The 16,343-nt window shown below is 39.8% G+C and overlaps 1 protein-coding gene across 4 annotated transcripts in view; it reads left to right on the plus strand.

Annotated features, from left to right (window-relative positions):
* The window catches only part of FBXL13 (F-box and leucine rich repeat protein 13), a 73,290-nt gene that overhangs the window by 3,424 nt on the left and 53,523 nt on the right, over positions 1–16,343 (plus strand). For all 4 annotated transcript variants that reach the window (XM_081023551.1, XM_081023552.1, XM_081023550.1 and 1 more), the window contains exons 2-9: positions 837–940; positions 3,241–3,334; positions 5,203–5,270; positions 5,578–5,732; positions 7,418–7,527; positions 8,951–9,166; positions 10,015–10,110; positions 11,595–11,730. In XM_081023551.1, the coding sequence (XP_080879677.1) occupies positions 837–940; positions 3,241–3,334; positions 5,203–5,270; positions 5,578–5,732; positions 7,418–7,527; positions 8,951–9,166; positions 10,015–10,110; positions 11,595–11,730 (979 nt within the window). The remainder of the gene's footprint in view (positions 1–836; positions 941–3,240; positions 3,335–5,202; positions 5,271–5,577; positions 5,733–7,417; positions 7,528–8,950; positions 9,167–10,014; positions 10,111–11,594; positions 11,731–16,343) is intronic.

Consider the following 16,343-nt stretch of genomic DNA (forward strand, 5'->3'; position numbering starts at 1 on the left):
TGGGGGTGGGACCTAGCTAAGCCTGGGAGGATTGTTTACTCCATGGCCTCAACCGTTAACTAGAGCTAAGCATGCTGGTTATTTGAGGCTGGTTATTTGAGGCTGATATTGATTCCACAAAAAGGACATGTCCAGTAAAAATCAATTATGATTAAAGAACACAATTTACAGACTAGCTTTTATAAATCAATGAAGCAGGCATCTGAGGATCATGGAGCTGCATGTTAGTTGAAATCATAGTGTAACTGGTTTAGTTTGTATGATAGCTTTGATGAGAGGAGCTGGATGAGGGAACTACAGTGGTACCTCAGGTTACATATGCTTCAGGTTACATACGCTTCAGGTTACACAGTCCGCTAACCTAGAAATAGTGCTTCAGGTTAAGAACTTTGCTTCAGGATAAGAACAGAAATCGGGCTCTGGCGGCGGCAGCAGGAGGCCCCATTAGCTAAAGTGGTGCTTCAGGTTAAGAACAGTTTCAGGTTAAGTACCGACCTCCGGAACAAATTAAGTACTTAACCCGAGGTACCATTGTATTCTGAAGACAGCAACTGTAAAATAAAGACATTTTCATTTATTTACCAAAATGAAATGACTTGGAAAAATATTGTCTATTCAATTTAAATAGGGACAAAATATTTTTATATCATTTTACTTTTATTTTATTTTATTTTATTTTATTTGTACCCCACCAATCTGATTGGGTTGCCCCAGCCACTCATAATGCTTTCAGAAGAATGTATAAAGGTAATAATATTTAAAAGTTTGTCTTATACTTTTATACAAGTATATTTGTTATATTTATTACAATTCCAAATGTGGATTTTTCATTGCAGGCCCTGTTGTGTGGTCTGCTAGCTATGCGTCCAGATGATCCACTCAGGTTTTTAGAAGAAAAGCTCAAAGAAGTAATGGAAAAAGGTCTATATAGTATTTTATGGTATGTATGATATTTTGTCTGTGTAGACTATAAATAGTGTGGCAAGCTGTAGAATACTGAAATATGGGGAAATGTTATTTAGGGTTCAATCCTGAAGTGAGTGGGAATACAAAAAAGTTCTACAGCTTTATCCTACTCTACTGTAGAGATGAAGTGAAGGCAGAGGAATGCTTTTCTGTTCTTTCTGTTTTGTGTTAATATTTTTCTTACATTTTTCACTCTAATTGAAAACAAGTCCTTGAGTTTGGGGTCGGAGGAACCCAGGAAAAGTAGTTCTGGTTAACTTCAGCATCCATGGTGAGACCACCTCTAGTTCGACTTCAAATCTCATTACTTCCATGGCAACCATAAGACAGTTTCAAGTTGCCAGTGCTCCCAACATACAAGACAGAACATATGTCATTGTTCTATATGGTGAGATGGTTGTCTGAATGTAAGGGGCATCTCTGTGACCATCATTGTCATGATCAGTTCACTTCTAGGTGAGGTTTAGAATTTTGGCATCTACTTCCCTCTGCAGTACTAGTACCATGGAGTGCTCTTGACCTGCTGGTTTGAGCATAATTTCCATGTAGATGGGACCTTGTTGGAAGGCCCCTCCAGGGACATGTTTTATTTCTGAATTTTCTGCTTAGAAATGCAAATTAAGTAGTATATAGATGTCTTAAAATAGTAACTAAAATAAATGTATACTTTGAGTCATTACGTTGGCAGCCCATGTGTTAAAGTTTGAGATAAGATGAAAGAAACCAGATAGGGAAAATAGCAATGATGAACTGTAGTTCAATTTCTGAATTGTTTCAGTTTTTAATTGGTTTTGTGCCAAGCAACAAAAGCGATAATTTAAAAGTTATTTCTGCAAGTTATTCTTGGAGAGTGCTTGAATGTGTTTCAGAATTGTTCAGAAATGAGCAATATTTGGAACGTTTCTGTCCAATTTGCCTCATTCCTCCGCCCCCTGGCAAGGATATGCAGACAGAGGCTTTACATTTTATCTATACGAAAAACTTTTTTCAACATTACCATAGAAGAATTAGAATTGTCAAAATAATGGACTGTTTAAAATATATCAGCAGTAAAGTTGGATTTTTGAAAAACACTGTTTCCCATGGTGTAGTAACATTTATTGTTTTTATTTCATTCCATAAATATTTAACAGTGGCTGCATTCATGTGTAATGATATGCCAGACTTTCTGGCTTATTGCAGTTTATTAGGAATAAGCAGTGTGCTGGTGAATGCTGCCTATTCGTTGCTCCTCTGGCAAGAGTCCAAGCAAACAAACCAGGAAGCATCATTATTTGTTGCTCCAGGGCTTCAGGCTGGTTAGGATGTAACAGAGGACCAAAGCTTTTAGGTTTGTCTATTCCACTCACACCAAGGGACGCGGGTGGCGCTGTGGGTTAAACCACAGAGCCTAGGACTTGCCGATCAGAAGGTCGGCGGTTCGAATCCCCGCGACGGGGTGAGCTCCCGTTGTCCGGTCCCTGCTCCTGCCAACCTAGCAGTTTGAAAGCACGTCAAAGTGCAAGTAGATAAATAGGTACCGCTCCAGCGGGAAGGTAAACGGCGTTTCCGTGCGTTGCTCTGGTTCGCCAGAAGTGGCTTAGTCATGCTGGCCACATGACCCGGAAGCTGTCTGCAGACAAACGCCAGCTCCCTCGGCCAATAAAGCGAGATGAGTGCCGCAATCCCAGAGTCGGTCATGACTGGACCTAATGGTCAGGGGTCCCTTTACCTTTACCTTTTATCCCACTCACACCAAGGGTGGTATGCACCAGCATGCTGTTTATTCCTGGTAAACAGCAAAAGTTTGGCCTATAATTACATACAAATGTGGCCAGTGTCGCTGAACACAACATTAAATGTTAGTTACCTCAAAAATTGTTTTGGGCACTTCCAAACACACACTTTTAGGTTAGGATTCAGTCACATACTAGCAGAATCAGGTTGCACAAAATTGATTGGGTTCAGTTGCACAACAAATCTGCTTCCCCTCGCCCCCCATTCAAATTGTTTACAAGGGAAATGACACGGGGAAATGCAGTGGAAAGTGTGGGATAACATCATCTAACTGCAAATAAATCAAAATGAATGCTCAATAAATAAATAACATCATCTAGTCTCCCTGCAAACAAATCAGAATGAATGCTCAATAAACAGATCATCTGGAAATCACCTTTAAAACTATGGTTCACTAATATAATTTAATAGTGGTGCTATTAGTGTTAACGGAAAATGGAAGCTGTTATGTAATCATGTGATGCATACAAAAAGTAATATTATTATATCCCCCGCCAGGGACACGTGTATCGATCCAGACCTAAGTCTAAGACTGAAAGCGATTTCAGATACATATTTACATACCCTTTTGGGACTGGATGATGATCAACTGGTAAGTATTACTAAACCTTTTTGGCTTACTCTGAGTGGAGTAAGAACAGTTGCTCTCCTCAAATGTATTTTACAAAGAATTATACTTTTTTTGGATTCATACTCTGCTTTGTCTGAAAGTATTGAGAAAAAAAAATCCCTACTCCCAAAGACCTCATAATATAAAGCAGCAGTCCTTAGCACAGCTACTCTGTACCCATTAAACTCAGAGGGACATCTGGATAAACATGATTAAGATTGTGCTGCCAGAAAACATGGCATAAGGAAATAATTTAATAAAATTTCAAGTTAAATCTTACAGTTGGTCCTCCAGATTGTTGGCATCCTTTTCATTTTAGGTTCAGAAAATGGATTGTGCAATTGGAACAGTAAAGCTAAAGCTAAAGGACCCCTGGACGGTAAAGTCCCGTCAAACTTGACTATGGGGCACAGCATTCATCTTACTTCAGGCTGAGGAGCCAGAGTTTGCCCGCAGACAGCTTTCTGGGTCATGTGGCCAGTATGGTTCCCCTGATGTGCTAAAATGTGCCACCAATAATTTGGGCTTTCTGGTCCTCTTTTGGTGCCTCATATGGACCTTTTGAGCAAATCAGTATTGTGGAGGGCAGTTTAACCCTTTCATAAGCTCAATTAGAATTAAGTGATTGGAGGGGAAAGCGTGCCTAAAAGAGAGTAGAGGCAGATGGCTTTTATTTTTTGTTTTTGTAAAACAATCATGGGCAGACATCGGACTTTCGGGTTCAACCTAGTTATTTTACTATAACTCTGAGATCCATTGACCAGAGCAAAGTGCAAAATAGTGGCAGGAAAGAGGGCAGCATATTTTGAACTAAAAGGCAGGATGTTTCTGAGCAAGCTCATTCTCAGCTTAGTCCAGGATTTTATTTTCTATACCAAAGCTAACTTCAAAGTCCTGTCACACAAAAATCTATTTCTGTTCCACCCCACTCCACCCCAAAGCTTTTTTCATCTCAACCACCTAATTTAGAGGAGGGAAGCCTTTTTGTGTGTGTCTATAGTTATATAGTTGGGACGCGGATGGTGCTGTGGGTTAAACCACAGAGCCTAGGACTTGCTGATCAGAAGGCCAGCAGTTTGAATCCCTGTGACGGGGTGAACTCCTGTTGCTCAGTCCCTGCTCCTGCCAACCTAGCAGTTTGAAAGCACGTATAAGTGCAAGTAGATAAATAGGTACCGCTCCGGCGGGAAGGTAAACGGCGTTTCCGTGCGCTGCTCTGGTTCACCAGAAGCAGCTTAGTCATGCTGGCCACATGACCCGGAAGCTGTACACCGGCTCCCTCGGCCAGTAAAGCGAGATGAGCGCCGCAACCCCAGAGTCGGTCACGACTGAACCTAATGGTCAGGGGTCCCTTTGCCTTTACCTTTATAGTTAAGCAATTTGGAGTCTGAATCCTTGCTGATCTACTGCAAGTTACCCAAGAGATCTACCAGTAGATCTTGATCTGCCCACCCTGGTGTAAAAGGACAAGAAGTAACTGCAGCTGTGGTTATTACTGTTATTACAAATGCATAGGCTCATGAGTATTGTACTTACTTCCTCAAACAATGAACTGCTTTAACAATGGCTGAATTTCCTTTTACTTCACAATCTAAACTATTTCAGTTGCATTGGTTGCATTATTGTTTGATTTCATGCAATCAGAATATTGTAACAGTTGACGATGGAAGTGAAGTTAGTTATAATTATCTGGAGGGGGCCAAATCTAGTGTTCAATCTCTTAACATAACTGTCAACAAATGTACAATTACATTTTACAATTAATTATATGACAATACCAACATAGAAAGTTTTATTTGTGTACATATTCTCCATTTTGATGCAATTTTATTTATGCATTTACATTTTAGATGACTGAGGATTTATGTGATAAAGCATGGGACTTTTATAGCATTAACTTAAAGAGAATGTGCTTTGAGTAAGTATTTGGTTACCTTTAGCATATAAAAACATTACATGTACTTCATTTCCAATTCAACATGATCACATGCTAAATAGGCTATTTAGTGCAAAGTCACATATTGGGTAGTCATGGCATTTTAAGAAAAGTGTTAGAAAAAATATATTGTTCCTTCGATTTGCTCCTTACATTTTGTTTGAATTAACATATATATATTGATGTATATATTCCCCATATACTTCCTATGAAATTACATTTTCCCATTTTCTTTCATTCAGGTAAAAACTTCATTAATATATTGTTTATTGTGGCTTAATAATTGCAGTGCCTGGATAGAGTATTGTTCTATGAGGAAAATTTCTAGGGAAATTTTTCAGAGAAAGATGGCTTTTGCAAAACACTTCTATGAACAAAAACAATTAAAATTAAAGTTACAGCAGTGGAGAGATTGGGTGAAGTTTCGCCATGAACAACACAAAAGTAAGTCTAGCACTAAAAGGTGGCCAATTTGGTTACAACTATTTACTATCTCATAGATCACAACAGGTGCTGGTTGGGCCTCTTGAACAGTACCATTAGATGTATTTTCAAAATGTGAGATTCATTTTGACAGTGGAATTTGACTCACTATAATTGGTTTTATTTGACTGCTACAAAGTCCCAAAAGCATATTTCATTTTTATTCATTACAGCTTGCCCAGGGTCATTAAAAAATGTATTAGTATAATTCTCCCCCCCCCAATGGTTCTTATATCTACTTCACTAGGCTGAAAAACCTTCTGTTATTTTACCTTAAAGATATAGCTGCTTTTACTAGTAACTGTTTACTTATCCTACATTGTATATCAGGCAACGGTTAAAGATGAGATTTCTATCAAATGACATCAGTTTTTTATATTTTATATTGTATAGATGTGTATGTGTGTGTGTGTGTGTGTGTATTCCACACACACACAAACAGTCAGCATATGCAACAGAACATGTCTCCAAGCATCTTCACCAATATGATAAATATGATAAAACATTGGTTGAGTGAGAATACCACTGATATAAACCCTTCTTTCATATCTACGTGTATGAGTAGGCAAATTACAGTACTGTAAGTCTGAATCCATTTTGTTAAAAAAGAAGGAAATAATACCCAATTTTTCATCAATTTCCTTTGAGGCCTGGTTCATAAGATCAAATTACCGTATTTTTCGCTCCATAAGACGCGCCAGACCATAAGGCGCACCTAGTTTTTGGAAGAGGAAAACAAGGAAAAAATATTCTGAATCCCATAAGCCAGAACAGCAAACGGGATCGCTGTGCAGTGATCCCGCTGGCTGTCCTGGCTTATAGGATAGCTGCGCGCAGCCTGTCCCGGGCAAGGGGAGCCTTCATCCCCTGCCCGGGAGAGGCTGCGCGTGGCTAAGGCTCCCCTAAGAGCCGCGCTCCCTTTAAAGAGCACATGGAGTGTGTGTGCGGTTCTTGGGGGCTTTTCCCCAAGGAGGGCAGCCCTTCTCCCTCCTCGGGGAAAATCCCCAAAGAGCCGCACATACGCTCCACGCGGCTCATTAAAAGGAGTGCTGAGCAGAGCCTCCTGCCTGCATTCGCTCCATAAGACACACACACATTTCCCCTTAATTTTTAGGAGGGGAAAAGTGCGTCTTACAGAGCAAAAAATACGGTAGCCATCTTTATTATGGTTAGTTAAAACAGGCCAGGATAAAACTGTGGTTTGCTCAGGGTCCCTAATGGAATGCCTGTGGCACCATAGTGCCCTTGGACACCTCTCCTCTTTGTAAATGCCAAGGCCCCACTACTATTTTTTTTAAAAAATGTGTTTATTTGACTGTTTATTTGTTGGGGGTTGCCTGCTTTTGGGGGAGGCGTGGCCTGCTTATTTTTGGTTCTGTTTATTTGTTTCCGAGTATATTTATGTCTTTTACCTGGTTATTTGTGAGTAGATGGGTTCTGAACATCACCAGTTTTTTTGTCGATGAAACTGATATTTTAGAATTCCCACAACAGCCCCCAAACTCGAAAAGTTTGGAGACTGCTGGTTCAGATCACTATCTGAACCAGCTTTGAGAGTCAACCAATTCCTTGCTTCAGTCAAAAGGCAATGGAAATTATTGCTTGTTAATAAAGTTCCTGCTTTTCCATTTATGTTGTTTATCCAGCAGCAGCAAGGAGGCTTGGGAGAATCTTTGATTTCTCTTTACAGATGATTGTCTTAAAGGCTTGGCGAAAACAGACTGGCTTTACTAAAAAAGCTAAAAAATACAGTGAGGTATGTTTTCTATGATGTTTTGATTACCTCTGTGCTCTTCCAATACATGTTTAGAAATTCATTTTTGTTGTTGTTTAGTCGTGTCTGACTCTTTGTGACCCCATGGCCCGGAGCACGCCAGGCACTCCTGTCTTCCACTGCCTCCTGCAGTTTGGTCAAACTCATATTGGTAACTTCGAGAACACTGTTCCACCATCTCGTCCTCTGTCGTCCCCTTCTCCTTGTGCCCTCAATCTTTCCCAACATCAGGGTCTTTTCCAGGGAGTCTTCTCTTCTCATGAGATGGCCAAAGTATTGGAGCCTCAGCTTCAGGATCTGTCCTTCCAGTGAGCACTCAGGGCTGATTTCCTTAAGATTGGATAGGTTTGATCTTCTTGCAGTCCATGGGACTCTCAAGAGTCTCCTCCAGCACCATAATTCAAAAGCATCCATTCTTCGGCGATCAGCCTTCTTTATGGTCCAGCTCTCACTTCCATACATCACTACTGGGAAAACCATAGCTTTAACTATACGGACCTTTGTCGGCAAGGTGATGTCTCTGCTTTCTAAGATGCTGTCTAGGTTTGTCATTGCTTTTCTCCCAAGAAGCAGGCATCTTTTAATTTTGTGACTTCTGTCACCATCTGCAGTGATCATGGAACCCAATAAAGTAAAATCTCTCACTGCCTCCATTTCTTCCCCTTCTATTTACTACATTTTGCCAGCTGCTCTAATCTGAGTGAGTATGCACGGTGCAAGTATGGAATTAAAAATGCAAGTGAGCAAATACTGATTCGTTTCCATAGAAACTTTGTGCCTCATGACTGCCCAGTAGTCCATAGATTAGGAGATTTACAGGTTCAGCACAGATGGGGCAGTTTACACAGAAAAAAAATGGCCACCATGATATCTCATTCTGAAACCACTTTGTTTTGCTATAAGACCATGCGGCAGGGTTTACTACTCTTCGGTTCTGTACTAGTCTACAAAACTGAAAGGGGAGAAGATTTAATTTGGCTTAAAAAGTTGGTTAATCCTAACCCTTCACAGTTTCAAAGTTGTAAATAAAAATAGTTCGGGTTTGCTGTGCCCATGTGTTTTCATGTGAACGCCTTTTTTCCAGTTCAAATTGTATTAGCTGAGAGATATGACAACTAATGGGATCCAAGCTGTAGTGGAAGTGACAGCTTCAAAAAAGCGATTTTCCTCAGGACCACGGTAGGGGAGAAAAGTTACATTTCCCTTTGAGGCCTGTTCTGTGCCCATTAATTATCATCTCCCTTAACTGATGCAATTTACATTTTTAAAAAATCATGTTAGATGCAAAGACACATTTAAAGTCTCATGTAGTTTGAGAACTGATTTCTTACATTTGTCAAAACCAGACTGTAGTTTGAATAAAGAAAATGTTAACTTTGTTGTCCTTTTTGTGTACATTTGGCAGCAAATAGTAGAAGATTCTGAAGATTTTCTTAGTGTTGACTATCATGGTGAAAAACGTGAAAAACGTGAAAGGCATGAAAGACATGAAAAGCATGAAAAACAGGATAAAGAAAAAAGTCACTCTTTAAGACATTCACATGAAGATTATATATCAGCACCACCTATAAAATCAGGCAGAGATCATATGACAAAACTGCCAGAAAGAGCAGTGGCCCAGGTTAGTAAGCACAGTTTAATAGGTTTAATTCAAGCTTCTCTGAAGGCTCAGGTATGTCCACAAGGGAGAAGCCTGAAGGCAGCAAAAGGCACAAAATTGACTAGCAGATGCCAGCTTCCCACTGCAGATATAGTAGGTTTGCCAGAACCTGGAAAAGTGCAGGGCAGGAGTTTTGACCAAGTTTTTGGAGCCATTTGAGTCCCAATTAGTGGAGCCTCAGACATAGACACTCTCCAGTTAGAATGTTCTATCTGCATTATTAAGTTTTTAAACAGTACTAAGCTGCCACTTATGTATACTTTATCCCAAAGCAGCAGGGGCAGTGGGTGGGGTGGGGAGTGAAATGAACATATATATATTTCCTACTGTTCATTGGGTTTCTCGATGGCAAGCATCCACCCTGTGCACTCCCCCACCAGGTTGGAGAGGTAGAAGTGACCCCCTGCTCAAGTTGGGGGGGTCATTAAGACAGAGGAATCCCTTCAAGTGTTGATCTTGTGGAGAAAATGTGAGTTGGGGTGGTTGGGGGAGGGATATTCACTGTAAAATGACAAGAGGTGAATCACTCCGAGTAGTTACCCTAAATGTCATAGGATTAGATATCCTAGTCACACTTTAGAGTGATGAGACATCTGAAAAAGGAATACTCAGATACAGTGCTGCTCCAAAAGACATATCAGTGGTGGGAGAAATGTTACATGCAGGAAATGGGCATGGATTGCAGAGCACTATGCAGCAGCTATATTTTTTGAACCAGAAGAAATCTAAAAGCTAAAGATCAACAGTGGACAAGTTTTAAGCTTAAGTAATGCTTTGCATGTTACTGTGTTTTTGTGTTTTGAAATTAGGTCTTCCATTATTTAACTATAATCGATTTGGCAAGATGTGCTCAGGTTAACCGAAATTGGAAAGCAATGACACAAATGGGTTCAGTATGGAGTAATGTAAGTACAGATGCTTGAAACCAAGATTTAGTACCAATTAAAAAAAAAAAAAAAGAATTGAAGAGAAAACCCAATAAATAATGGTTCTCCTTGTTAAATTAGCCTATTGTCCTTCAAATTTAATAGTGCTGTCAGAGGATAGTTATGTATCATATGATAATCATTGCTTTGGCTAGAATTGTTGCACAGACGTAATTTTCTTATAGTCTCTTATTTAAACATACACATTTTGGATAGAGATAAACTAATTTTGATTTGGCTATCTAATATTCCAATTACAATTAATCAAAAATTGTATTTCCCATATGTTTGAGGGATTAATGTTAATTAAATTGATGCCAAAGTTTTAGAATCTAAGGGCCCCCTTTGTTCTTGAAAAAGGGCTTCAATCCAACAGAGGCTGGAGATAGATTTTTATCCAATTCTCCCTTCCCCATGCAGCCTCCCATGCCTTTTCCAGGGCTGTTCAGACAGGAGTGTCAAGGAAAAGCATGAGGTCTGAGCCCAAAACCTTTTGTGCAGAACCCTAGATCTCAGTCAAGGGGTGGGGGGACCACTGCTGCTTTAGCAGGTGCTGAAGATTCCTGGGTGGGAATCAGCATTCATTGGCTGTGCAAGAGGAATATGCTACCACTGTGCAAAAGCAAGCCTCAACATTACAAATTAGCTGCGGGAAGCCCAAGAAGGCAAAGAGCATTATGACTGGTACATTGTTGTAATAGTAGGACTCATTAGTTGAATCTGGCCCACAATTAAATAAATAGAAGACTGTAAAAAACCCCAAAAGTGATTAGAAAAACGGTGAAAGACAGATGAATAATTTATGAATAGTAAATATGGAAAATGTGAATGATTCCTAACAATGAACATTTGAAGGGCTCTCCATAATCCCCACCTCTTTCCCTAGAATATCATCTTTCACAAGTTTGGGAGAATTTCTTTCTCCAAGCTTAAAACTAAGCTAAGCTGCTTCTTCAAGTGGCTGCTTAGCTGTGCTCAGTAGCTAGGCTGCCAAGCACTTTGGGAACTGGGGCCAGAATGTTTCATGGAAATGACATCAAGTGCAGCTGACTTGGAGTAGTGACTCAGCTTTGTTTTAAATTAAGAAGAAATCAAATCTTGTGTCAGTCTCATTGAAAAATTACACCCAACCCCCCCAAAAGTACTATCCCAATGTGCCACAATATTGCGGGCTGAAAACTTTACCTCAGTACTAGGCATTTGTAGGCATATGAAGCACATAATTTCTGCCTCTGTATTGGGAAGATTCCTAGATTTAGCATAGATATTATCCTGTACATCTCTACCCATATCCTGTTGTCATTGGACTTCAATGTATTTTCATTTGATTCTCCTGAACTACTCACCTTCCAGAAGTGAAACAATTGTTTGTATTTTCAGGATGACAGATTTAATGAACCTTAACATTTGTAATGTATAGAACTCCTCGTTGTTAATTATATCGGAATATATTTTCTGTTTAGATTAATTTTTCTGCAGTAAAAGAGAAGATTAAAGATAACATAGCTGGAAATATTTTGCTGAAGTGGCATACTAATGTGCTGAATTTGAATCTTCGTGGTTGTTCTACCCTTTATTGGTTTACTTTTAAAAATATTGGTAAGCATTTTATTAAATTTCTAATGTTTTTAAATTGTCTTGCTGTTAATGTGTCTATCTTTTTGAAATACAGTCATACCTCGGGTTGAATATGTTTCAGGTTGAGCATTTTTGGGTTGGGCTCCGCGGCGACCTGGAAGTAACGAAACACGTTACTTCTGGGTTTCGCCACTTGCGCATGCGCAGATGCTCAAAATGACATCACGCGCATGCGTGGAAATGGCGAATTGTGACCCGCAGATGCGGGTTGCGTTCGCTTCAGGATGCAAACATCCTGAACGGATCCCATTCGCATCCAGAGGTACCACTGTATTCAGAAAAATGTATAATAGGTTTACAATTATGTAAATTCACATACAGTGGTACCTCGGGTTACATACGCTTCAGGTTACATACACTTCAGGTTACAAACTCTGCTAACCCAGAAATATTACCTCGGGTTAAGAACTTTGCCTCAGGATGAGAACAGAAATCGTGCTCTGGCGGCGCAGCGGCAGCAGGAGGCCCCATTAGCTAAAGTGGTGCTTCAGGTTAAGAACAGTTTCAGGTTAAGAACGGACCTCCAGAACGAATTAAGTACTTAACCCGAGGTACCACTGTACTTTGAGGCCCCAAATGAAGTTCCCAGATGAGGGTTATCCTTTTGTAACTAGCAAGGGGTAAGGAGAAGGAACCAAGCTACCGGTAGGCCAGCACTGCTGGAGATCACTCAGCTTGAGACTTGTGAGACAACCACACTTTCAGCTGCAGATGCTTCAGCCAGTCATCTCAGTGTTGGTTGGCCTGGAGAATAAGCAGCAAGGGCAAAGTGCAGATAGAGTAAATAATCCAAGTGAAAGCTTAGTAGTTGTTTTTCTTCCTACCTGACAATCTTACTCAGTTTTGGGGTTTTGCTGTCCTTGTAGCAAATTCTTCTTCTTATGCTCTGTGGTTGTTTGTGGGAGTTTATTTTTACATTTTCAGTTCTCATAACTAGATTGGACCTCAGACTGGAACCATAGTCAAGAGTAAGCAGAGGTGGATGCCAAGCAAAATTCCATGGGACTTTCTTAAGAAGCCCTGGGGATAAGGACTTACAGGCTAGTTCCTATGTTCACTAGATAGGTTGGCAGCCAACTGCACCTCCAAGTTATTTACTGCAGGCAGCTTAAGCCATATCCTCCAATTCCTCTGAGAATATAAGAAGTCTGCTATTAAACAGACCATCAGCAACATCTAAATAGCTAGCTAGGATTGGTCTCTTGGGTCTGTGTAGCTCACTATGGAGAGCCAACATGGGAGAGTAGGGTGGTCCTCCCACTGGAGAAGGATAAAGATTGACCCTGCCTACATGTTCCAGACATTGTAGTCAAGGTTGAGACAAGGTAGGAACAGGACACACAAGTCTGAAACAGGAAACACTTCCATAGATTCCATAGCTTTATCATTACATGAGCACACAAATGTGTTCTGGAGGTTCCCCCAAACTTCTGGAGCGAATTGGGGAGGGGCATGGGGAGGCAGGGAGTTCAATTGCACAAGTGAAAATCCTTGCACTGATGCAAGTTAGCTGTATACTACTCATTGTTTTCACTTCCTCTTAAAGATTGTCCTACACATGTTAATTTTTCCATCCTCTGTGCAATCAGCTGAAAAGTGGACAATAGTATCTCTTATTTTATCTCTTGTTCAGGCTCATTACACAGCATAAAGCTGCTAGAAGCTTGTTTCAGCTTGTTAAGCTTGTTTCAAGGACACTAAAGTAAATTACCAGATTTTTTTATTTATTAAAATTTTAAGGCTGTACTGCTGAATGAACACACTCCATTCTACTCTGCCTTGGGCCAAGTATTTTCTTTTTTTCTTGGTTTCTCTTGTTTCAAATCTTTGATCTGTCTTAGGTGTTCCATACCTATTTCTTTTTCGTTCATTGGAAATTTTACAGTACATTTAAACTCTTTGGAGCTTTTGAGTTGAATCAGTCTTCCTTTCACATTATTGGTAAAATAATGAAGGTAATTCAGACGCTATGGCCTTTTTGTTATTGTTCTGGAAGACACACATTTTAAAATTAAGGTTCTATGATGATGAAATGTTAACCAAAACAATATAAAATTACAAACATTATACATACTCCTGCATTTAAGACTATAATGCAGATGAATACAGTGCAATATTTGTTTCCAGTTTAATATATGAGTATGATAAGCTTTGTATCTGAAAAGTTTAAAAATACTTGGACATGTAAATCATTTTATCCTTTGTGTAGCTGAGAATTGTGCATCCTCCCCTTTCCCTTGATGATTAAGTTTTTGTGCCAATAAACTGTATCATGGCTCAATTGAGGTAGGTTTTAAAAAAAAAAATAATTTAGGAACAAAATGAAACATTTCCCTATTTTAAGTTATTTTTCAGATTTCATTTTGAGTCACGACCACCACTAGTACTACTGCTACAATTCAGGTCTATATACCCTTTTTGATGTTCCCACTTTCTTGGGCATATTGTAATTAATTATTCATCCATGACGTGGCAGTTGAAGACGATTACTTATAGAGCTAGTTATCTTTTCCTCATGCTAAATTCCAGTTTCTGAACTTTTCTTTGGCCAATTAGGAAGAATAATTATTTACCAATTTAGCCATGAATCTTTCTAGTAAATAAAAAAATGCACTGCTGCTTTAACACAATTCTGCTGCCTGTTTTAGGTTCCCATTTCCTGTTCTAGCAATTCTGTGGGGCCATTCAGGGTTCACTCATTTTTCTGTTTCAGCAGTTTTAGACTTTATTAGCCACTGAAGTAACACTTTATTCCCCTGGAACTTGTTTGGCTTTTGGGCTGCAGCTTCAAATGTCAACCATTAGATCCCTCCCATTTTTCTTTTACTCTGTAATGTTGCAGACTCTCTTCCTGCAGCAACTGGCTTCAAGTTGCCTGTAAATCCAGCCCCCCCCCCCCAACAACAGCTGTGTTATTCTGAGTCCAATATCTGCCTTGTCATCCTTTCCTGTCTTTCTATACTGTGAATAACTAAGACCGTTTGCGGGGGGGGGGGGGGGAATCATAATGGATATTTAAAGTGAGGAATTTTGTAAGTAAATTTAGCCAGGCACCTGCATCTTACTTTGGACCCACAGGAAGGTCTTTCCCTCTCAAGTAGTCAGTTATTCAATACTTGAGATCACTGTAAAAAATAATTCTGTGGCTGCAATCCTGTGCCACATATCTAGGAGTATACCCCACTGAACTCATGGGGACTTCTGAATATATGTGTATAGGATTACAGTGTAAAGGAATAAAAGTAAAAAAACAGGAGGCGTTCCTGGACAACTTTACAGAAAATTTAAAGGTAAGTTGCCAGTTTTCCATCTATTTCATTTTAATTTGGAGTGGTGAGGGAGGGAGTGTAAGTGTTACACACACAACCCTAGCTAGCTGTTCCCTCTTCCTGCCAGAGCTCCTTGTGCCCCACCCGAAGGTGTTCCTGAAGGAAGGAATGAGGATCCTCCAGAGCAATATTCCAGGGGCTATAGCTATAAAGATAAATCAGCCCCCGGGTATAATTCATGTGGGCTCTTTGGATTCCAGAAAATGATTTTCAAGCCAAATAACACATGTGAACCTTTAGGGTTATTGGAGAAGTATTTTCAGTTTGTGAAGCTCTGCTAGAGTTTACAAGCAGCTTTTTTCAATTCAAAGCATTCTTGCAGCTATGATTTTCTTAATAGTTTCTTACAAAGTATGAGGCTACAGATTAAAGCTGAAGTTGATCTTAATCCTATGCTTGGCTCACGCTTTGATAGTTTCATTGATGTAGGAAAGATAGTGGATTTTCCCTGAATTTGAATTTACATCATTGGTTTGTCAGTCACCAGTTTTGTACTGTGGGACAAATGTCACGACTGATCAGTACTGATGTACATTTTTCCTCTGCAGAGAACATAGAGTTTCAATATTTTCCTTCTTTTTATAAGTCAATAATTTTATTGGTTTATTACATTGATATCCCTCTTTTCTTCCAAGGACTGCAAAGGTGGCGCACGTTGTTCTCCCCCTTTCTATTTTAACCTCTCAACAATCCTATGATACAGATTAGTCTGGATTGCACCCTTCTGACGCCCTACACCAAATAGGGTGGTATTGAGATTTTTTTTGTTACAATCCTTGGGGAAGCTCTGCCACTCCATGCCAAAACACGTCCTATGTTAGGAGCACATCAGCTGAAGATACTCCATTTGTGAGTGACTGTAGAACATCTGATTTTTTTTCTTTTTATGTGATTGTTTATCCCATTCTGAACCAAATCATTCTGAAAACCCAAAACCCAAAACTGAGTAGTATTATGTCTAAGTAGGCTCAGGTCTCATTCACCTGCATTAACCCTTCTACCTTCTCTCTTCGGCGATCACTCATAGCTGAGTAAGATTGTCTTCCATAAACACGGTTTTAACAATGAGTCTGTAAGTAACTGGAGGCCAATTCTGGATCCACATGTCCTTCCACAGCAGGGACATAGGTTTCCGGGTGGGAGTTGATCATGGTGTGGATTTGCCAAGCGTGACTTCCTCTTAGCACGTTTCTCCCTTGCGTCCTGAGTTTGAGTGTCTTCAAAGCCCATGACACCTTTGGTAAA

Source organism: Podarcis pityusensis (assembly GCF_964106645.2).
Source record: "Podarcis pityusensis genome assembly, chromosome: 10".
Taxonomy (NCBI): domain Eukaryota; kingdom Metazoa; phylum Chordata; class Lepidosauria; order Squamata; family Lacertidae; genus Podarcis; species Podarcis pityusensis.